Here is a 23575-nt window from a genome sequence, read left to right as displayed (position 1 = left end):
ACTTATTTAGTCGACCAGAGCACGATGATGCCAGTATTATAAATTAAGCAGATCTGTATAATAGACTTTATGCCTTTCTTTAACTTGTTTTGTCCAACTTACTATTTCCACAATGACGCTGTCTGGGGTTCTACCAGAAAACACAAAGCCAAGGTTTCGTGCTGCTCTCACTAAAGCGCCTTCATCTGGGGAGCAAAGAAAAATGTTACAGATTAAAACACCTTTACAAATATCCAAGGTAACATTAAATTTGAGCCTGATATTTACCACAACAGCCATGTTTCACAGTTGCTGCATGAGCCTGGTTCATCTACACACAATTCTGCAATAAGTACAGTGACTGAAACCTGTGATCCAGCTACCCTACAGTGTGCATGGGGATGCTGCAGGGCAAGAAAAAGCTCTCTACTGTTTTTTATAGTTCACTTAACCAGCAGCTCTTTGCAGCCACTCTAAAAACCTCAAAGCTTCACATGAACACGACTGTTTGATGCAATCCAAGCCCCCCAAAAATTCATTAGCAAAATGCTAAAATGCTAAAACTGCAGCCGTATGTTTGTACATTATAAACTGATGTCAAATGCTTTTTCCTTTACACCTGCTGGGCTCTTCAGAAATCTGCATTATTTTCAGGAAACATAACTACTGCTGTTAAAGGCAATATCTATTCTTAGAGTCTCTGTGGTGGATTTCACCTCATCTAATGTTTGTCATGGTGGCAACTTTGATGTTTAGAAATATGTTATGTGTTTAATTTCCTGATTGACAGCTGTCTCAGTCTGTTAAGTTCACCCGTGAATGTGATAGACTGAGGGATCGCAGTGAGCCTTTAAAGAATGCATTTTGTAAACAGCTGATTTCATTTTATAATATGATTCCTGGCTCGTGTGTGCTCTGATGATTACATAAATGTCTTTATGAAATACTGGAGCCCGGAGGCTGTAGTGGTGTGTTCCATTTGCTGTGACACAAAGGTCGCTAGATGGAAAATTAAATACTACAACAAAGAGAAATATCAAGGACACACAAGACCATTTATGCAGAGCACCTGGAACCAGATCCAGACACAGCTGCACAGCTAGCCATTTAAAATCTGCTCTTTTAGACATGCTGTTTTGAACCTACTTGTACAGGAGAGGTGTAGAATCACACAGAAACGTGTCACTGGGCAAAATCGAAGGAAGGAAAGGAGAAGTTTTTGCAACTCTTACACTTGTCTTTGACACCGTTAAATCAAGGCAACATGTGTTGCGAGAGCTAGTTCTTTTCTATTTTTAGCTGCTGTTAGCTGTCGTCTTAACACATGCATCCTAAGCTTACACTGTGCCATCGGATCTTCAAATAAGCAGAAGCAGGGAGCCCAGGCATGCTGTTCCATTATATATCAGTGAACAATAGATTTTGGTATTAAAGAATTATTTATATATTTGTACTGTCTTAGTGAAATCCTTAGCTCATGTTGTAATGATTATCACAATCGATTAATACTGCAGAATCTATAGTTTCTTTTTTTTAAATGGTTTTATGGTTTGACGATCAACAACTACAACTGTAGGCAATGTGCAGCCTGTCAAACTGATTAAAACCTCTTTTGCTGACATGTTGAAAATGAAAATCTGACTACATGCTACGTCAAAAACAACGTAAGAATCAAGAAGAAGTCTGGTAAATTCTGACGATCTTAAATTACTGTGTGTGAACAGACATCACACACTGTAATAGTATCATGTATTCCACTTAAAAGTGGGATATACCTGGAGATGCAGCTTGGTAGATGATTGTTCCATCCATGTGTTCAGGGACTGCAGTGTGACAGATGGCCATCATGGTCATGAACTCCAGGATAACAGCAGCTGTAGGCTACAGGAAGAAGAAAGGGCACTTTGACTTTTAATGTTCTTTCATAAAACATGTAACGGAAGCAAAACAACTACGGTATTGTAGGAAGAGACAGCAAGGACAGAGAGTGCACACTGACAGAGCATAATCAACCTGCAGCCGACATACACAACCTGCTACAGCAGTCGTTACAAATGTGAGGGAGCCGTCAGATTTACAGACAGCGTCTTTTAATACTAGTTTGCACTGCAGACGAGTGAATTGTCTGCTAGAGCATTTATTCAAAGTTTTATAAAACCAGACCAAATAAGTTTGCTGCATCATGAGCACAATAGAGCAAAAAAACAACTTTACTATCAGTTCTTTTGATTGATTGATTGATTGATTGATATATTGATTGATATACCTTTATTAATCCCACAAGGGATTAATAAAGGGATGCCGTTCAGGTACATTCCTTTTTGCTAACTATAATCACAAATCTGCACTTAACTACTGGCAGAGTTACATCTAAACACAAAGACTGCAACTTATACAGAAGAACTCTCATCCTCAAAAGGTACCAATTATTAATTGCCGTTCTGACACTTGATGAATTTCCTTCACATCGTGTAGCGCCTAAAGATTTATGACTCCATTTGTTTTAAAGCCAGTCTAAGCTTTGTCAAACTCTGAAATACATGTGGCTTCAGTACTCAGTAGTCAAGCGTGGAGAGTCTAATGACTGTGGATAACGAGCCAAGAGGATCCCACAGAAAGTGCCAGCTGCTGACAGACTCATGCCTCCTCATCCAGTAGAAATGTGCTTCATTTAATGAAAGAAGGCCTAACCTATACACTGAGGCATTGTACATTAATGAAGGGAACAGTATGACTAACTTGCCACGGGACAGACCTAGACAGGCATCTGCTGAGGCTGGAGGACCACCGGCTTGCAGTGACCGACTACAGCCAAGACAGTAATATAAGCAGCCTGCAGGGCTGCAGCAGACCTGAATAATACAGCAACAGTACACACAGCAGCCTGGCGGCAAATGTTTGTTAACAATGAGTTTAATACCAGCCAATGAATTATGAATATAGGTCTCACGAACCTGTAGTCACACATAGAGAACATAAAAGCCCAAGAGTGAGGACATGCCTTCTTTTAAAGTGCAGATATTTTGGCCATCTCTCACCTCCTTAATGGGAAATCTGAGGGTTAATATCAGATGTAGGTTTAAATAATACTGGAACGGTGTAAGATAGCTAGGTAGTGATGGCTCAAAAGTGCATGTTTTCACTCCCATCTGAAACAAAAGGCTGCATCCTCACGCAGAGTATTATTAAATTTGTTCTTTCTGTTGTGATGAGAGGAACAAAGGATCACATGAATGAAGGGGGGATGGGTGGTAAATTAAAAGCGCCTCTTCCAAATGAAAATACATAGAGTCTATTACAGTGCAGGTGGCTAAGAGAGGCCTCCCTGCCTCATAGCAGCATGATAATCTGGACTTGGTTGACAGGTATCCTCTGAAGGACAGGACAGTATGTGTGTGTGAGTGCGTAGGCATGTGTGTAATTGAGTTTTAAACCCCAAGAGTGAGGACATGTTTTCTTTTAAAGTGCAGATATTTTGGACAGCTCTCACATCCTTAATGGGATGAGGGTTAATATCTGATGTAGGTTTAAGGCTAAAAGTAGGTCTTTGCTAATTGCTCTTTAAGGGATGGGATCTTTTCATTAAGACTGCTGTCATGGAAACCCAATGACAATAATGGGATTGTCATGGGGAGGTTACTGTGCCACACCAAGAACTAGTCCAGCCAATAATCACTTGTAAAACCCCAACATGTTGCATTTACACTTCCCTTCCAGCCTGCTTTAAAGGTGCTAGCAAACAGACTTTTTTTGATAGGGTAAAGTTTATGACACCGACTCCTCTCCTCTCAGAAGAAAAGCAGAAATGTGACAGCAAGACATCAAGGGTGGTGGTAAACTAGGCAGACAGTACAGACCATCTGAACTTTGTTCTGATGGCACAATTAGATGTGACAGGAAATACTGTGCTCCCAGCTATCACCCCAAATAACTTCTGGGTAACCTGTGTCACAGCAGCAGTGACAGACACTCATCACTTCAGACACAGCCCGTGTGGGAAAAAGTTTAAGGGTGAGGAGAAAATGAAGAAGCCATTGAAACTCTGTGGGTGTGGAACATGTCCAGGGAACATGAAAAGCACTAGAGGGGATGCTTATTTCTGTCAACACTCTTAATTCCCCTCTCCTTAGTAATGTTTATGCAAGAAGCACTCTGAAGGCCATAAGAAGAAGCGCTTGTACCAGGAGAATATCAGCTGTTACATCAAATGCATCGCTTCATTCAGCAGCTCCAGCAGCGATATATAAGTGGAAGCGAAGCACTGATTCTGCATTAATTAAACTAACATCTTGAAAGTTTGAGGTAATGTTTAAAAACCTTGATGTCGCTTTGGTAATTCAGCTCACTATTACTCAGGGTTACATGGGGTTAGTATTGTTGAAGTCCTTCTAGAAGCAAGCATGTGCTGCCACCTAGCAAGAGTCGCAAAAAACCTCCAAGCACTTATTTTGAATAACTATACACTCACTGACCATTCTGTCAGGTAAAGGGTTGGAGCCCTTTTGCATTCAGAGCTAGGAACTGGAAACATTTCCCTAAGATTTTGGTCTATATTGGAATAGTCTCTTAAATCGCCTTTCTTCCCCATTCTGATGCTCAGTTTGTATTTCAGCAGGTTGTCTTGAGCCTACATGCCTAAAAGCATCAAATTTGCCATGTGATTGGCTGATATTAGATATTAGACATTTGTGTTAATGAGGAGCTGAACACACATACCTAATAAAATAGCCATGAGCATATATATCAACTTTAATGTTGATGATTCTACCAAAAATCTTCATAGTTTTGAGCATGCCTACAACATATCAGAAAAAACATACATCTATTATTTATTACAGTCCAGATTAATCAGGCTAAATCGTTACCAAAATGCATGCAAACCCTGGTTTCCAGACAGCAGTTAGTTATGTACCATAATTACAAACTGGCGAGAGGCTATCAATATGAGACTGAAGCAGATCTTAGACAAACTCAATGTGTGGAGAGATTCTGCTGTCATAACAAAGCAAACATCACAGTGGGATTACTACTTTCCCTGGGCGGTACTACTGCACCTAATTGGATGTGACATTTTGCCTCCTCCACACCACTCTGCAGCTCAGTGACTCAAACAGCCAATCAATCACAGTTTTCACCCACTGCATGACTACAGGTGGTCATTAGAGCTCCCTCTTAAATCCTGCAAAAGATGGCAAGATAGTAGTGCACCTCACTGATATTGTCAGAATTGGCTAATCATGATGCAAAGAAACCGTAATCCACCCCTCAGCATGATTTTAGTCAAACTGATATTAAAAACAATTAAATCCATCAGTTCCCAAATGTGTCTCGTGAGATAATAACATGAGGCATGCGTCACCACAACCGGTTCACCATTTTAAAGGCACAAAATAAAGCTAAAAAGAGTCTACTTAAAATGCAAAAGAGGATATTATGCAAGCACACACAATTAGATCCACAATCCGTCTTAATTTTGTCCTAAACGGCAGCAGCGACTGCAGGCGGGTGACAGGGAACCTTGACATTACTTACGTGATTATTCTGGAGGTTTTCCAGTAAGTTCGGGTCATTAAATCCTGCCTCGTCTGATGACTGTGTGCTGTGCCTGGAAAAAGGAGATGCTGAAGTCAAAACAACAGAACACGCTGGCATCCTTGATAGCAACACTGTACAGCACTAAAGTACAGCATGCTGTCCTCAGAGTAGACACGACTAGCAAAAAAAAAAAAAAAAACTCCATGAAAAACAAAACAATGATTCTGCATCGTGATCAAAAGATATTCTGTCAAAACTTAACAAGATAAAAAGGAGACAGATTGAACAGTGCTTGTGTACCACTCTTACATGCTAGAGCCTTAGTAAGACTGCATACAATCCACGGTTTTCATTAACATTTAAAAGAAATGCTCTCAGCTGCCAGCCACTGTGCAGCCTTTCAGAGTGTTCCTGAACGTTACATCGAGCACTAACAGTGTTGTTGCAAAAACCTAAAAACGGGACTAAAACTAATTACTATATCATCATTTAGTCTAGTTTTAATTGAGTAAAAAGTATATATATTAAAATCTATTAAATGTCCCATAGGGTCCTGGGACATTTTCAATGCTTTCTTTTATCTGTAATATATCACAAAATATTCAGTATGACAGATATTTAAAAATAAAAATCACACCCATCAAAATACATTCACTGGCAACTGTAAGAGCCACCTTTAAAATCTAAGTCCAGTAAATCGAGTGAAGTGTGTCTGGACATGCATAAAGTGGACCTACAGTATCACATCCTTTCTACCACCACATATTTCATTCTTGGACTCTACTAAAGTAGCTTTGCATGATTGTGGCTTGCAGTTCCTCACCATTAAGGACACCCTTTGAGCCTATTTTACTTCTTAAAGTCTTCTTATGGGCTGCCCCTTGCAAACAGAAGGTTGTGGAAGTTCTGCGCTCACAGCTAAAACTGTGGGACATGATGTAATATCCATAGCAGGGACATCACACAGAGGTAAGAGGAACAAAGAACCCCTCAATATGAGTGTTTAGAGCAGTCTGAAGCTTAAGGTGTAAGAGTTTAGAGGTATACCTAATAATTTGGCCAATAAGTGAAATTAGAATTTTTTATCAACCAACTCATCTTTTCAGCTCTAGAAAAAACGAATTTACACTTATACTGGCAGCACACAACAGATCTCACAGCCAGCGCTTTGTGCCAACAGTATTGACATTTGCTGAATAAAGTATTAAACACAGTGCAGCCAGAATGCAAATGCTGGTCTCCCGGGCTTCAGAAATGGGATGTACAGTGTCACTATTTGGGATTTTGTCCATGCTGGCAGAAACAGATCGTCCTTTGACAAAGCAGTGCCCTGAAATATCATTTCCCAAGGAATCCACGCGCGTACATTTATTCATTATTCTGTTTATAAATCGGATCCTCTTTCGTCATTTGCATAAATAAGAAATGCTGTTCCCCTTTTATTTTAATTTAATTTAGAAATTAAACAGCACATGAGGAACTGCTTACAGTGATAGCAGACAGGCTGAATTTCTGGCAGCTAAAAAAGACCGCATTACTCAAACACTAATCAAGCTCTAATGAATTACTGGAAACCCAATTAGTCTCTAGCCAGAAGTACTTTTTTTATTTCTGGCAAGATAGAAAATAATCAACAAGTCATGCAAAACTTCAAAAAATCATTTCTGATAAATGAAAGGAAAGGATGTATTTTTATCCCTGTAACAGCAGTGATTATGTAGCCACCAGCCACTCGCTGGCTCTCCAGCAGGGATCAATTTATGATTCTGTGATAAATAGACCTATAGATCGTGGAGACAGCAGCTTTGTCCATGGCACTGGGGTTTGATAGAAATGTTACCGAGAATGCCATTAGCAACCATAATTCTTTTTAATCCCACAGGATATGCTGTTCAGATCCCAAAGAGCCAAGCAGCCAGCTAGCCAGCTAGTAATACTCCATCCACTCCACAGAAAATAGAGCTTTGGAGGGAAGGAAATATAGGGAAAAGACAGCAATGCAATTAAACAGCCGGGCAGGAGTCGATATTGTGTTACCCCTACACAGATGCACTGGAGGCAGGGAAATTTATCACACTTGCAGTCTTTATTAAAATCTGTCATGGAGAAATAGGAAAACAAAGTCTGCATTTTTAAAAACCTCCATGAATATAAACAAGGACGGAAGCCATTTCAGCTAAAAAGGTTTAAGTTTGAACTCATATACTGCAAATACACAACCAATTACAAATGAATGTACAGGAGCTATTCAGCACCCCTTTATATCTGTAAATGACATAAAACACGCACATTCACATGAAGCCCAAATGCATTATTTTTTTGTGCCATTACTATTGTTTTTAACCCTATACAGGTAAGAAAGCCACAACCTTTCTCTACAGTATATCTCGCAATGTCGGTTGTCTTGATGAAATTTGCGAGGTACAAGGCCGGGTGAACAGGACAGTCAGCTATTGATTATCTGCCAGCACACAGAGATCCTGTCACTATGGGAACAAGGGTGCTGGCTATTCACAGTCAATAACCAGGGACCAGTTCCAGATCAAACCTGCGGCACATCGAGCTGACCCGTTACCGTCAGAAGGAGGAAATAATAAAGCTTGAGGTGCATCAGAGGTGTCGGAATCCTTGTTTCTCTAATCTATCTGCACATAATAATAAAGAGTCTATCTCTTTAGTGAGGGAAAAAATAACAATATAATGAGACATGCTTTCACTGAAGCTGCAACATGATGTAAAGCAGCAAGACTCAATATTTTGGCATAATAGGTATTAACAAACAGGCTCCAATCCCCCATGCAAAATGGATGAGACACGCCCATGCTGTTACTGCAGATCTCAACTCTAGAGCAGATGGATCTCAGAAGCAGAGCTGCGTGTGTGCGCGCGTGTGTTACTGGATGTGTGAGAAAGAGAGACAGAATAAGTGGGTGTGTAGCTTCCAGCTGAAAAGTTTGATGTCAACTGGGGAAAAGGAGAATATGGTGCACAGCTTCAGCCTCCACACAACGTACGGTAAACGCTGGAAGGCTTTGTCTGTCAAACCTGCTTTTCTAAACTTCCCTTTGAGAAAGCCACAATTCTGAAATACTCATACAGTTCATTATAAATACTACTACTGCTACTACTATGTTTGAAGCTGTACATTTACGACAGCAGATACATATTTTGATTCGGGAGCCACAGTCACATACAGCACGTCCCATAATTACTGAACGGACAGAGAAAACAACAAAACAAACACACACTGAGGTATTGTGTTCAAAGTCACCATTTCCACAAGGCAAGGCAGCACTAATACATCACAAAAGCAGGGAGCGAATAAAAACAACCACCATTTCACACCCATCGTCTTACCAGTCGTCCTCTGCAAAACTACCCTCCTCAGCCTCAGGGACGTGACTGTTGGAGCGAAAGTGAGAACAAAAAGCATCTTGTTGACAAAGTATTATGTGAACATGTTGTTGGTAAGTGCAGGCGCCGGGATTTTTGTTAAAATGGGATCGTTTAGGAGGAGTTGGAATATGGCAGGTTAGTTAAGGTTCTGTGGTTAGGATGATAGCGTTGATTACAGCAGGTCCTCTAATCGCTTATTTGTTTCCAGAATTTTTTTTTTTACAGTTGTGCAAAATATTCATTCTTGACACTTTTTTACCAGGAACTACTTACAACCAGCAGTCAGATATTTTAGCAATTTAAGACTGGAAACAGGGAAACACCTATTTTCAATGTTCACGGGTAACATAATGATATATCTTTACATTATACATCGTCTCTTTGTTCTCAAGAAATAGTCTGGCAACATGCTAAAACGCCAAGTTTTCTTCTTTTTGGGGGTTGCTGTAGTGCAAGCCATCTGCTAATTAGAAGGTTGATGCAGTGATCCCTGAATGCTTCAGTCTCCAAGTCTGCATGCCTGCCTAAGTATCCATGGGCAAGACAATGAACTCCAAGATGCACTCCGATGCATTGACAGAAAAGTGCTTATGTGAATGGGTCAGTGAGGCATGTTGTATAAAGCACTCTGACCGCTCAAGAAGGGTAGAAAAGCACTATATAAGAACCAGTCTATTTACAAAGTCCATCTCTCTTTGATTTTATTGTAACAATTATTAAAGAAAATACATTGGAAAGAAGCCCAACTGTGCTTTTATTCACTAGTCATCATTTACCTTAGTAAATGTGGAAAATGAAAATTGTTATTTCCGTACATTACAGGTGTTATTTTAGCTGTGATTATTAAGAAGCAAAAATAAACAAAAAAGGAGACGGCTTTCAGTACCATGTTTTTGTATATCTATTCAAATTGTGCATGATTTGAAGGACCGCTCTTCCCCTATTATTTTCATTTTATATGCAGTTGTGGTCAGAAGTGAATGTCATGGTAATTTGGGGTTTTTAGATTTCTTTGTACTCTTATTTGTCGAGGGTGGAATGACTGTAAAACCAAGAACTGGGTGCGCATGTTTGTTTTGGATTTTCTCCAATCTGCACACCCCCATTAGTATTTGGTTAAATGTTGCATAACCAAGTTGTATCTCCACCAGAAGCTTTTTGGTAGCCACCAAAAAGCATTTAAATTGGTTTGCTTCCTGGCACGGAAACAGCTTTTAAATCCAATCCGAAAATTTTTAATAGGTTTGAGTTTGGGGCTTTGGTAAGGCAATTCCAGAAGCTTATTGTTAGCCTCATGTGTCCATCTTATAATGATTTCTGATGTGTTTTGGGGGTCATTGTCTTGTTTGGAGGCCTACTTCTGTCAAAGCTTCAACTGAACGTGAAGATGAAGAATTCAGAGGTAGTCTCTCCTTCTTCATTACTCGATTTAGTTTGTGCGATGTACCAGCACCAGCCCCAGAACATGATGCTACCACCACCATGTTTGACAGGTGGTACAATGTCCTTAGGTTTGATAGCCTTAGCTCTATTCCTTCACTCTTCAATATAACTAAATCTTTGTCTTAACTGACCAAAAAACAAACAAAAATAATTCTCCATAAGACATTATCTTGTCCATGTGGGCTGTTCCTGAAAATTCTAAACAATTTCCTCTCATCTGAAGGTGATAGTTTTGGTCTTTTTCTGGACCTTACCAAAGTGGTGACACATCGAAATAACTTTTAACTTGACTTTCACATTGTTATGAGTATTGGTCCATCAAATGTTGTCAGCCAAACCTTTTTTATGATGGCAAAAAGTTGAAGTCAATCATGATCACTAAAAAAAGGTTTACTGGCCTTAGCCATATCAAGTTACAAAACACTGTAGAACCTTTAACACCGCATATTAAAATATTTAAATGATTGTATATATGTTTGAGCTTGTGCATATACTATCTGAAAATCTAAAAGTCAAATCTGTGCATCCTGTTCTTGTTTCTTAAAGTCACTACAGATGTATGCGCTAATCAATCCACTCTGAAAGAACAATTCAAAGAAATCATTAAACACCAATAATTACCATGACATTCATGCCAATGATGAGTGCATCTAAACCTTCCACAACTGTCTGCAACTGTAGATATAAAATATATGGAGATTCATTAGAAAGAGTTAATTTTATGTTATTAAAATATACAATATCTGCTACAGTAACACTTGCTAGAGTGACTGGTATATATGACATCAGTAAACTATATGGTTGATTTTAACTAAATAAGGTGCTGGATTCACCCAGTAGATGTAAGGTTGATAACAAAAAACTAAGTGCACATAAAAACTGAACAACTACAAAATAAAATCATTAAAAGGTGTTACAGTGGAGAGATGTTACTTTAATGTCTAAAGAGAAAAGTCAACAAAATCAAAGGAGAAAACAATCCAAGAAAGACAAAGTAGTAAAAATAGAAATGAATAGAAATCATTTTATAATTGTAGCAGCTGTCAGCAGGCTATCACAATTCGGTGCATATTTTCAAGGTCACCAATGAACGTAGTTTTATAACATTAAATACTGAATGTGGCCAAAGAGCATTCCAGCATTATTCCATTAGATTCAAACTCATACATCGAGGCTTCACTCTTTTACCTACAGTAATGAAACATTGTGACTATTTGAATCAACAATAAGTTTGTATAAGACTACATATCCTCTAGTATATGCTTCAAGAATTCTCTTCGTTAAGCCACTTTTAAATAAAATAAAAAAGAGCTTTGTAATTTGAGCACATCTTTACATAATTGTGCTTTCACTCTAGCCTTAAATAAAAACCCAGGAGGATTCTGGGAGCCTCCCTCAGATTGGGACTCCAATCCAGTGGAATTAATTAATGTCTACACCCTTGGGGATGTCTTTATTAATTACAGCAGCACTTAATTTGTGTAGAGGAACACATGCGGGCGGCAGCGTCGGGGGGGCTTTGTGCGCGTGTTCTGGCACTAAATTACAAGTCACGCTACAAACTAAGATCTATACACATGCTTGTTCATTCATTTGAACAAAAACATGCCTCATTTTATCTTTGCTTTACTCGTATTATCCCTTTTTGCACAATATGTTATTACTTACTGCTTGATATTTAAAAGCTGTTCTTCTGAAATTAAAATAAAGGTTAAAAAAGGATGCAAGTATGTTAATTTGAGAATTTAAAGTTTAATTAAGCAAGAGCTGCCTCTGAACTACTTTATCCATATTTCATGATTAACAGACAGTTGAAAGCATCTATAATAGGAAAGAAGGAAGTTCCAGTTATTCATATTATATAACAATATCCAAAACAGACTCAAGTATGCCACACTCTTTTACTATTGGTCCGTAATGTTAAGATGGGTTTTGGGTGTTTATATTATTAAATATTTCTCAGTATTACTGCTCTGTATGACTAAAGTCCTTCATTAAATACGTTTTTTTACTACAGTACATACCAACCTGTTGGCTCTGGCCACCTAAAATGGTGACTGGTAACAATGATTGAAGTCTTATGGACACAATTAAAAGAACAAATCAAAACCTCCCAGCACAAACTCGCTGACACAATCTTCTTTGAAAAGAAAAATAAATGTGAGATAAAAAGTTATTTTTTTAACTTTGTAAATTAAACGAATTGGCTTGGATGGACAGAGCTAGAACGTAGCAGTACAGCTGGCATTGTTATAGTATGTTGGATAATGAATCCAGAACAGTGACCTTTCAGAGTCAACCGTTTCTGACCGTCTAATTTTGGAAACGCATAAGAAAAAAGATGAGGAAGCGATGGCCAAACGATGGCATCTTCAAAATTCTCGACTTATTAGAACTGGTTGTCTTCCCTCCTGCTATGAAACTCTCATCCATATTTATCAGTTGCATAACAGGGAGTCTGTCTTTCAGAGAATCAAAGAAAACATCTCTAGCCTTTTGAAGGAGGAGTGAGTGCTTGTCCCTGATGACCAGCAGGTTTAACCACCAATATAACCATGAAACAACAAAAAGATATTGTGTAACACCAACATTACATACCAAGAACATCATACAAACCTTTAATCCACACCAGCAATGGTTACGACATAAATATCAGCAATGATTTTGGAGGTTTCGCATCACCAGCACGTACAGCACTTAAATGGGCTTTACGCTGCTGACCCAGGGATCGACAGTGACAAACTGTCAGTGCTCCCACTGGACTCACAATCACAGCCTAATGAAAGTACAGAGAACTCCAAATAAAATACTCTTTTGTCCTTCAGCTTGCACTTCATCAATCACGCTTTTAATTGAATCCTAATGGGATTAAACATGTACTGTCACGCCTGCACTTTCTTTGATTCTGTGAACACTCTGCTCTCCCACTTGTTTTGGATCCACTGAGGCTCATTATCTATGCATGAAAATGAAATGAGCAAGGGGGAAAAAGGCATTTAGGAGAGATTTAATGTTTAATGTTGAACTCTAGCTAAAAGAATTTGAAGAGCTACAGGAGTTGAGGAAAAATAAATTCATTTTGGTTAAAATACGATACTGTGAGTTATCAAGTTATATCAAAACACCATCGAACTCGCACCACACTCGGAAAGTACAAAGAGCCATATCCAGTCTTCACAAACATCTCCAACATGACAAACAACGAACAAATGCACGGAGAGTGTAAAGTGCCTTTGCTTGCAAATGCCTGCCCACTTTTTATTTTTAGTTTATGTCGAGAGGAGCACTGATGTACCTGCTAATGAGAAGGTAGGGAGGGAGAATGAAACGCCAGATGCACTATGATGCACACTCGGCACTTAATGAAGGGCAGAGGATGTGAAGACGAAGCCAGGGAAAATGGAAAAACAGGGAGGAAAGCTCAACATACCCATAAGCCACACCGGCAATGGTGCATTTCTTGAATTGCATCACGTTGCAGGTGAGAGTTCCTGTCTTGTCTGAGAAAATGTATTTCACCTGAAAGGAAAGAGAAACACAGAACACTTTAAAAGAGATCTCTTTCAAATAAGTGTTAGCACATATAAAATATATAAATAAATATATATATACCTGGCCTAATTCTTCATTCAGATTGGAGGTGCGGGCCATGGCAGGTGTGTTCGTGGGCTCATACAGCATATCAGTGTCCTAAAAACAATAATGGAAGAACTCAAAATATAACGTTACTGAACAAACAACATGTTTTGTTAACAATCTTCATATTAATTTAGAAAGAATGAACAAAGTCTCCCAAAAACCGGTGCTTTACTTCAATCCTGACAGTCAATTTTCCCTGGAGAAAATACTGAACCAATGGGAGATATGGAAAGGGAAACCAACAGAGAACTGTCCTAAATGTTACTACAATTTACTCACTAGGGCTTCATTTAAAATTAAAAGTTGCTCAAAATAACTTTTCCAAAATAAAGCAAACATGGATGCCTCAGTCAAGATATTCAGTGAAGTTGACCTACTTACTACAGATACTCATGATGCTAAACCAAATGCTTAACATCAACTTTTAGATGCATTTTCCCTTTGCAGTGCTATTTGCAGATGTCAATATAGTAATAGTGTTTAAAGTCATTTTTTAGGTTCTTTTGATGACCCCATGTTGCCACTTTCAGCTTCATGTCAAGCTGAAACAGCCTTTGCATACAGTATCATCACCTTATATAACAGACATAGAGGAAAAGACTTTTCAACAGTTGGCTTCTTAACAAATCGATGCACAGCAACATTAACATTCATCTGGAGTCATGTGCTGACCTGACAGACTTCAGTCCAACATTCATTCTCTTTTAGCTCTTTTTGGTTTCTACCAGCTAAAAAGGAAAAGTCTGGCACTTACTCGCCGGCTGCTATGTTAACCCATCTTTTATTTGATGCTTCTTGTAGTTTTTCCAGAAACATTGCTGATGAGACTCACAAAAATACATCAAAACTGCTAAGAGCTTAAAACGCTGTGAAGAAAACTCATGATTTGTCATCATTCATCGCTCCCATATTCCCTTTTACAAAAGATGCAGCAATCTGATCCAAGTTTAAGTAGTGAATGTTTAATTGCAGATAACTGCCTATGCAGAAACACTGTCTGAAAAACAGCACATCTATCTCGACTTGAACTCACCCAGTTGATAAAAAAGGCTTGGACGAACTTGATGACCTCCAGCGTGACCAGGAGACTGATGGGGATGAGGTTGTTGAACAGGATTATGAAGGTGAGGAAGTTAAGGCCAAAGTTAGCTGCCCCACCATCTACAAGGGGAAGAGTTTTAGACAAAAAAGAGGAAGTAATACACAGAAGACTCATCAATGTTGGTTCATAATTATCTGTTAGTTAAATCAATATGCCCAAAGCTACTTCCAGCCAATGATCAACATTATCCCAATCTGGAGAATGTTCTGGGTTAATATCGTCCATTAGCTGGAATTAACTATTCCTTCCACCCAACCTCATCCTCTTACAACTCAACCGATTAGCAATCCAATTTAATGTCCCAAAGATTGAAAGTAGCGAACGGGGACAGAAATATCTCAAATGTCATTAGTGTCGCAGCAGCAGCCTTGGCATCCAGCATGATCCAGGCAATGATTCCACAAAGCACTATGCAAAATGATGCCGGTTCCCCCGAGAGCCCCGAACAATTGGCAATGATCAACATGTAATCCCATTGACACCAAATATGAAAACAGGAGGGATGTGATTTACCTTTCCTCAGCTTGCAGGAGGTGCAAATGTTACCTTCCTAAACCCAAGCCTTGATCTTAGCATTGCGGTTGAGAGGGGCGAACCCTCCCCCATGAAAGAACGATTCCAAAACAAAAAAAACAACTGAATGGCACAAAGAAAGTGGCAGAATGGAAGCTATTGCTACAACAACACATGTAGGTGGGAAAATGTTTTCAGAAGTGGGGGGGGGGGAGACAAACAGATGCTCTCAAGACAAAGGAGGGAGATTCAGTCCATAGCACATTCTCAACCAAGAAGGAGTGGAAAAGAGTGGGTGGATTATGCCAGCAAAATAGTTTGGGTGTTAATGACGATCACCTCATTTCACTTCAGTAGCCATCTTATTATGTCACGCAGAAATGCTGCTATCAAACAACAGAGTGACACTGGATCGGACCAGCAGAGCATCATTAAAACCTTAGTAAACGGGACATGCATAGGTCACAAACCAATCTGATGTCACTTGTATGTGAAAGTAATATGTTCTAACCAGGTGAAGGGAAGAAATTTGCACAAAGTTCACTGTAAATTGTTTGGTTGCATTATTCTAATTAAGTTTTAAATGTTTTTGTTTTAAATGGCATGTCTATGCAAGAGCGAGAAAACCACATTTCCTCCTCATCATGCTGCAAGCAGAAGTGACAAAGTGTCAGTTAGCATTGCAACATTTGGAAGAAACAGTCAGCATGACTACCTCCAGAAAGAATGTAAGAATGTAAAAATCAGTAACCATACATTCTGGATCTGAGAACTTGTATTAGTTTGTCATGATTTCAACAACAAAATCATTTTTTTAAATGACATGCACAATCACAGGCTTCTGTGTGATGTGTGTTGGGATAACGCTGACTCATATGTTCCTCTTTGCATTTACTTTTATAATGCTGTTGAGTGGGTGAAGTTACAATAATTTAAGACAACAAGGCAGCGTGGTGAAATTGGATGTTTACGATGTGGCAGTTTCCCCACCTCTCTCTTTTGCCACAGGTTGGATAATATGCACTGGACAGAGCCTCAACAACTCCTTATGGAAATCAAATCAGTCTCAAGATGGATGCTTGCCTTATAATTTACACTCCCCTCGACACTTTGATATGGAGTCTTTTAAGTGTGGGTTTTAAGGTCACTGAGGACAAAACCCTTAAAAAAACCCAATAAAAGCCAATGGAACACCTCATCAAAAGGGTCAGTGTAAGTCATAATGTAAGCTTGAACTGACCAGGGCACAACCTCTCCTACACAGGCCTATCAGGGTACAGAGTAATGGCCAGAGCGTCACGATAATCACTTTGCAGACCAGGTTCAGAGCTTCATCGCAGCAGCTGCCGCTTTAAGGAACTGAGCAGCACAAATTCTGAACTGCAATAATGTCTGTAATGACAACATTAAAATTGAGCCATCTTCTATTATGGTTTGAGAACAGAAGTAAAAACTAAGCAGCTTTTCACTTCTATCCCTCCCCACTCTGTTCTTTGAAAAATCCACACAAGAAAAGATCGCTGCAGAAGCATTTAGAAAATGTCAGTTTTTGCCCCTTGGGCTGCGCCACATGTTGTGTTCAGGCAATAAACACGTATAAACCTTCTCCCTCGCAGTCAAAGTAAATGCTGCTCTTTATTTCTCGTGAAAAATGAGGTGGGAATAAATGATAGTCTGAAGCTTGGGAGCTGCAAAGCATTTAACGTGACACGAAAAATGGAGGAAAAGTGAGACACTGTTTTTAATCAGGCACTGAAAAAAAAGAAAAAGAAAAAAAAAACTAGACGAAGGTATAAGAGAGCTGGAGGGGAAAACCTATCGTTGGATCCCTGGTATGTGCTTGTCCATGGCATGGGCCCGTACAAAGTAGGGCAACCATATAGGGGGCGAGGGTAGGGGGCTTCATTTGCTTAGCAAAGGCAGAGCTTCAGTAAGGGATTAGTAAGGGAGGGTCATTCACGGATGGCCAAGGCTTTTAAATGGTTGTTACCTGGAGCTGTTAAAAAAACGACAACAAAGAAAACAACAAAATCAAACAGAACATTAGAAAGGAACAAAAAAGTACAGCAGCGCAGTGATATTCAACCATTTTTTTTCCAATCACACTCATTCACGACACATTTATGCACGTCACGACTGTCTTTTCTCATTAACAGGGAATTCTCTTATTCCCACATTGCCACATATTTCACTTGTAAAGCGAAACGCAGTTTTAAACTGAGGCAACACAAAAACGGCACGACACATACCAGCATTTAGGAACTTAAAACGACAAAGAAATAAGCTGATATGAACAAGTGAGACAAAATATGTGGAATTAGATGTGCAGCGTAGGCTGTCGGGACTCTTACAGTTGAGATCCATGTACCAAGCATCGTTGCCATACTGGCCCTTCCAAATGGTTTGGCCAATGGAGCAGACCAGAGAGATGGCCAGCAGGCATCCAAACAGCACAAGGATCTGAAAGTTGGTGATACGCTCCACGTTGGACAGCTTCAGAGGAGGCCGCGTGGAATTCTGGGTAAAACGTGAAAAAAGAGATGTGGTAAAAAAAATGAAGAAGTAGAACAAACAAGTGTTTTCTCTGTTGTTGATGACGATATAAAAACCTCCGCAAAATATTATCTAAGCCATAATGACAAACCACTTATGAGTATGTGATACCTGAGTACTAACACTTGAGAACCACCAGTAGAAGCAGCCTGACATACAGTTTGTACCGTATATATTAATTAATCAGTTAGTTTAACAGTTTTGGCTCTGTAACATGTATAAATACGTCACATCTGCTCACAACAAAAAGAAAAATCTGCAAATATATTTTAATCATTTTGCTCGTTTACCACAGTGATTGTTTTACTATTTCTAGACAAATAATCACTCCACAAATGTGCTTCACCTGCATGAGCTTTGTGTCATGTCCTGTGTAGACTACCACGCCGTGGATCCATTGTGTGTTCCTCAGCTGGGCTCCTCTCAGTAAGATCTGGTCTGGACCCAGTGGTACTGTGCTGTATTGAGAAACACGGCTGACATTTTGCTTTTTAAATATCTCACCCTGAATCAATAATTGTTGCTTTTACATACAACTACTGAATTCACATTAACCTTTCAGACCATGCAAACAATAAGTGTAATCAATAACTGAAATTTACAGTGCTGTGCAAAAGCATTTGCTACTTTCTTGTTTTTTTTTTCTGCATATTTGTCACATTTACATGTTTCAGATCATCAAACACATTTTAACATAAGACAAAGAATGAAATCCTCATTTAAAAATGACATGGCTTATCTTTGTTGTAAAACAATTCCCATCAATAGAATCACTCCTTTGATCTCCTAAAAGCCAGATGTAGCTTCCAGTAATAATATTCATGTAAAAAGAGCTTTATTGAAACAGACTCCCAGAATAAAGATATGTTATCCTAGATATCCTAAAAGCATCCATCTAGCATGCAATGCATTTTCCTTACAATGGAAACAGACTCATAATTAAATATCACTGCAACGTCGTCTTTCATTTATTCAGCAGAAAGATAAAAGATGCCCTAAAACCTCATAACACACTTATTCTGGCTCTGTTCCTAGCTAATGGGCTATTAAGTTAGTAAGAGGAGCAGCGAGCCAGTCACAGAGCTCTGCATCTGAGCCCACCTGTGTCCATCCAGGCGGATGTTTCCAACAAACTCATACAGATGTCGGTTTGGGCTTTCACACTCCATCCGCCCAGACAGACGCATCAGGCTGTCAATTTCTTTTATGTCTGCAGTCACTTGGAGTCCCTGTTGGTGTAGTTACAGCAGCATTAAAACACACTGCATACAATGAGAACTTAAGAAAGAATAATAAGGAGATAGTCACCTGTCTGATTTTGAGGTTTGTTTCTCCATCCAGGTTAGATGTTTCAATGTAGCACATACCCTGTGGTTCACTGTTGTGGAGGGAGAAGATTTAGACGTTTGTGGTACGAGAATATAAGAGTAAAACTCTAAATTCAACTATATATTACACTATATTTAACCTGTTCTTGTTTTATATCATTATAACTATATATTAAACTGAAAATAAGTACGCAAAAAAGTACTGATTATTTCCACTTAGTTTATTGTCTAATAGTTACTAAGTATGACATAGAAAATGGCTATCACAGAATAACAGCAGAAGAATAAAGCACTGCAAACAAAGATGCTAAAGAGGCCACTCAGGAACTACATCTATATTTTAGTGAAGTTAGCCATTTAATTGTACAGTAAACACCCTTAGGAGAGACATAACATCTTTGTTTGGTGCTGCCACTAAGCTTAACTGTCTTTCAAGAAAAGTGAAAGTACATTGCAAAGGGACAGAGAGTAGAAAGAGAGAGAAAACACATCAGAGCACACATCACAACAAACAAAGCAGACATACAGACTCTGGGCACAGGGACAGCGTTGGAGCATGCCAGTTGTTAAGGTGAGCTGGGTCGCCAGTTAAATTACCAGTGTATTTATACTTAAGACAGTGACGCTCTACAAAATTAGCAATAGGTCTGCTGTTTTAGCCATCAAATAAGTTTTGTTTCATGGAAATGAGCAAAAGTCTATTGCAATGGCCAGGAAGTGAATTCTACAGTAACACTCTGTGCAAACTACAGATTCAGTACAGAACATGCAAAGTTGACAAAACTATGAATCCGAGACGATTTCATCTTGGAATGTGACTGCATGCAACCTGCAACATTAACACAAATTGCTGCATTCAGGATGCCATACAAGCCATGCAAGGATAACATATTCAAGACCCAAAGAAAGAATCTACGAAAAGGAAAACACGATCCTTTATGTTTTGTCCTTTATGTCTAGATGCCTTCATTCACTCTGAGCACTGTTAGAAGTTTCAGCCAAACACTTAAAAGTGTCACGTAACTATGTAAAATAAATTGCAACAAAATAACTGCCAATGCCATGGCTGCTAAACTTCAAAGCATTGTGTTCTTTGACTGAGGCGCTTAAATATCTGGTTGTCGCCAGCATGATCGCAGGCCTCTTCCTTCCACGAGTTTGGAAAATAAAATCTATCTCACTGTATCAGGAGGATGCCTCATTCCGGTCGGTACACACACAGCCCCTATCTCTCCCACTGCTGTTTTGTTTTCAATGTTGCTTGTTTCCTGACCTGGATGACAGAATGACGAGGTCAGCCGGGAGGTGATCCCCATTTGCCGCTCTGACTACTTCCCCAACAGCCACCTGATATTACCAACCACGCACCAGCAGGGGGCGAGAGAGAGAAAGTGTGGCAGTTGTTCACACAGGAGGGGAGGGGAGGATAAGAGAGGATGAGGATCGAAAAGTAGAAATGGAAAGGAAAAAAATAAATAAAGAGACAAACAGCAAACACATAAGGGGAGAGAGACAACTGTTTCAGTTTTTGGTAGATGAGAAGAGCACAATGATCAGTCCTGTATGATCAGAGGTATGGTTCTGTTCCCCTTTTCGGCAAACCATTTAGAAACAGCAAAACAGCTGGCAGTGCTTGAGTGCTGTCCCACCAGAGGACATGTTTTAAACACAAATTAAACTTCCTTATCTGACTTTTTAAGAAGAACTTCGGAACAATATTCAATAGATTTCAAGAGGTTAGAAAACCACTCTAGGCTCAAAAGTTGTATTCACAGCAGGTCTAAATGGTTTTTGAAAAGGTGAAGGAGGTAGGTAGCCTCATGATTGATCAAATCTAATCAAAAGTCACATTACCATTACCCCACCTAAGGAAATGATGGTTATCCTGCCAGACTGCAGAGTATTCTATCATATTTAGCATCTTTTACATACCTTCAAAAGCATTTTGACAAAGTGGATTCAGTACATTATCTAACCATCACTTCCTTAAGGAGAGCTGAGATAGAGCAAGAAGACGAAAAGGAGAAAGAGAGAGAAGTTCCCCACAGTCTGGCAGCAGGGTGGGCTCATATACCTGGATGATAAAATGACAGCATCCGCAGGAACGAAATCACTGCCATTTACTTTAATAATATCGCCCACTTCAACCTGTGAAAATAAACTGATTATGCTGTGGGTTGCCAATAAAACAGCGTAAAAGAAAACATGAGCTCAACATTAGATACAGAAACTTCACAGCTTGAAAGAGTAGACTGTAAGCACATTAAAGCCCTGAAATAAAACACAGTGGAGAAACAGCTGGAGTCCTCATTCCATTAGAGCCAAACAGGTGCACCAAAACATTCAATGGCTTCAGCAGAAAAAAAATAAATAACAATTTTAAATTTAAAATGCTACTGAGACCTGCACACTTTACAACAAGTGACTCTGTGATGCAAAATACAGATTGTGTGTGTCTAAGCCAGATCCTTAGTGGGTCCATGGAGTACTGGTCAGGACGTTTGCATTAAATGTGAAAGAGCTCCAGTTCGAGACCGGGAGGAGACACAAACCCGGTCTCAGGAGGTCACAAGCTAGTGTGTTCCTAGTTCCAGCCTCTGGCTTGCATAAAATACAGATCCAGTCGCATGTTTGATTTGGCACAGTTTGGTGACCCTTTGGGAAATAAGGGAACAGCTGAAAGCACCTCCTCTCCAGACTCAGAAATTCTTACCAATAAAAAAAATATATATACTTACAGCTTCACAACTATCCAATAACTACACCTGAAAAAAGCTGTCTTTTTATAGGTATCCAATAAGTTATCCAGAAAGGTTGCATATGAAACAGTAGCATGGGAAGCTTTGTGAAGAAGCCCACTTTGATGTCAAGTGGGCCGGACCAGTAAAACTAAATGATAAATGTATAAGATAGAGATAAGGTTGTGATTGTTCATTGCTCAGACTGTCCTGTAATTATAAATTTAGAATATAAAGTGTGGATGGGATGGCAATGGTGGGTGGGTGTGGGGGGTCTTTTTTAATAGAAAAAGCAGTAAAACTTATTTTACAAAACATACAACTTCAAAACTATCCAATAATTAAGAACTGATCTGAGAAGGAAGCTGTGAAAAAGCAGCATGGAAGCTTTGTGAAGAAGACAGTTAGCACATCTACATTTTGTAGAGTGATCATAATCTTGCAGTGTGGAGCTGTCTAGCAAGCTAATCACACTACTTGTATGCAGGTGTCAGGGTAACAAGTTTACAGTACAGTGAAACACACTTAAAGAATTTTATGAGATTCGATCCAGCAAACATGCAAGTTAGAATCACTTGCATATAATATCTTTTACACTTAAAATTGTTTTGGACATTTGAAGAAAAAAAATATTACATAAAATGAGTAACATAGAAAAATACTCCTAAAACCCATGAAGATCCACATCATTATAAATTATGACTTCAACTGTTGGCAAACAAACAGCAAAGACAAGTTGATCATTTTGACCTTATTAAAGTTGCCCTGAAAGAGTTGCTAGTTAAAGGAAATTGGGGGCCAAGAAAGAAATTTGGCACAGAAGCAGCTTTTACAATATGCATGATGCAAGATGCAAAAAGCATTAATTATTCAAAACATAGCTTTTTAGAGAATCTTTCATATGGGTAAAGCAAAGGGACAGTTAGATATCAACGGGTAGCACTGAGATTTCCTCCCTGCTATGATAATTTATTGCATGAATCACATATTGTATTAGATACAGGGACACTGTATACGTCCTAAAACTCATCCAATAAAACAAACTACAGTGGTGTGAAAAAGTGTTTGCCCCCTTCCTGATTTCCTAGTGTTTTGCATTTTTGCATATTATTTGGAATTTTTTCCCCCTTATTAATAAAAACCTTCATTTAGGAACTGCATTTTGTGTTTACTTATATTATCTTTGTCTAATATTTAAATTTGTTTCAGGATCTGAAACGTTTAAGTGTGACAAACATACAAAAAAATAGGAAATCAGGGAGGGGGCAAACACTTTTTCACACCACTGTATATGTATCACATTATTCCAGCTGTCACTGTTTGTATAGCATGTCTGTATGAGATGTAAT

The 23575-nt window shown here is 39.0% G+C and overlaps 1 protein-coding gene across 6 annotated transcripts in view; it reads right to left on the bottom strand.

The window, feature by feature from the left end:
• The window catches only part of atp8a1 (ATPase phospholipid transporting 8A1), a 112110-nt gene that overhangs the window by 48274 nt on the left and 40261 nt on the right, over positions 1-23575 (bottom strand). The window contains exons 7-19 of one of the 6 annotated variants that reach the window (XM_005467350.4): positions 21563-21636; positions 19469-19538; positions 19262-19389; positions 18507-18618; positions 17959-18124; positions 17598-17603; positions 15026-15153; positions 13966-14043; positions 13784-13872; positions 8872-8916; positions 5512-5584; positions 1755-1860; positions 103-185 (exon numbers count right to left, since the gene is read on the bottom strand). In XM_005467350.4, coding sequence (XP_005467407.1) covers positions 103-185; positions 1755-1860; positions 5512-5584; positions 8872-8916; positions 13784-13872; positions 13966-14043; positions 15026-15153; positions 17598-17603; positions 17959-18124; positions 18507-18618; positions 19262-19389; positions 19469-19538; positions 21563-21636 — 1158 coding nt within the window. Of the gene's footprint in view, positions 1-102; positions 186-1754; positions 1861-5511; positions 5585-8871; positions 8917-13783; positions 13873-13965; positions 14044-15025; positions 15154-17597; positions 17604-17958; positions 18125-18506; positions 18619-19261; positions 19390-19468; positions 19539-20761; positions 20836-21562; positions 21637-23575 lie in introns of all 6 variants that reach the window. The other 5 variants (XM_019363065.2, XM_005467352.4, XM_005467353.4 and 2 more) reach the window with 5 other exon arrangements.

This window comes from Oreochromis niloticus, linkage group LG2 (genome assembly GCF_001858045.2).
Source record: "Oreochromis niloticus isolate F11D_XX linkage group LG2, O_niloticus_UMD_NMBU, whole genome shotgun sequence".
In the NCBI taxonomy this organism is placed as follows: domain Eukaryota; kingdom Metazoa; phylum Chordata; class Actinopteri; order Cichliformes; family Cichlidae; genus Oreochromis; species Oreochromis niloticus.
Note: the sequence above shows the minus strand (reverse complement) of the source record. Positions and strands in the feature narration are given on the sequence as shown.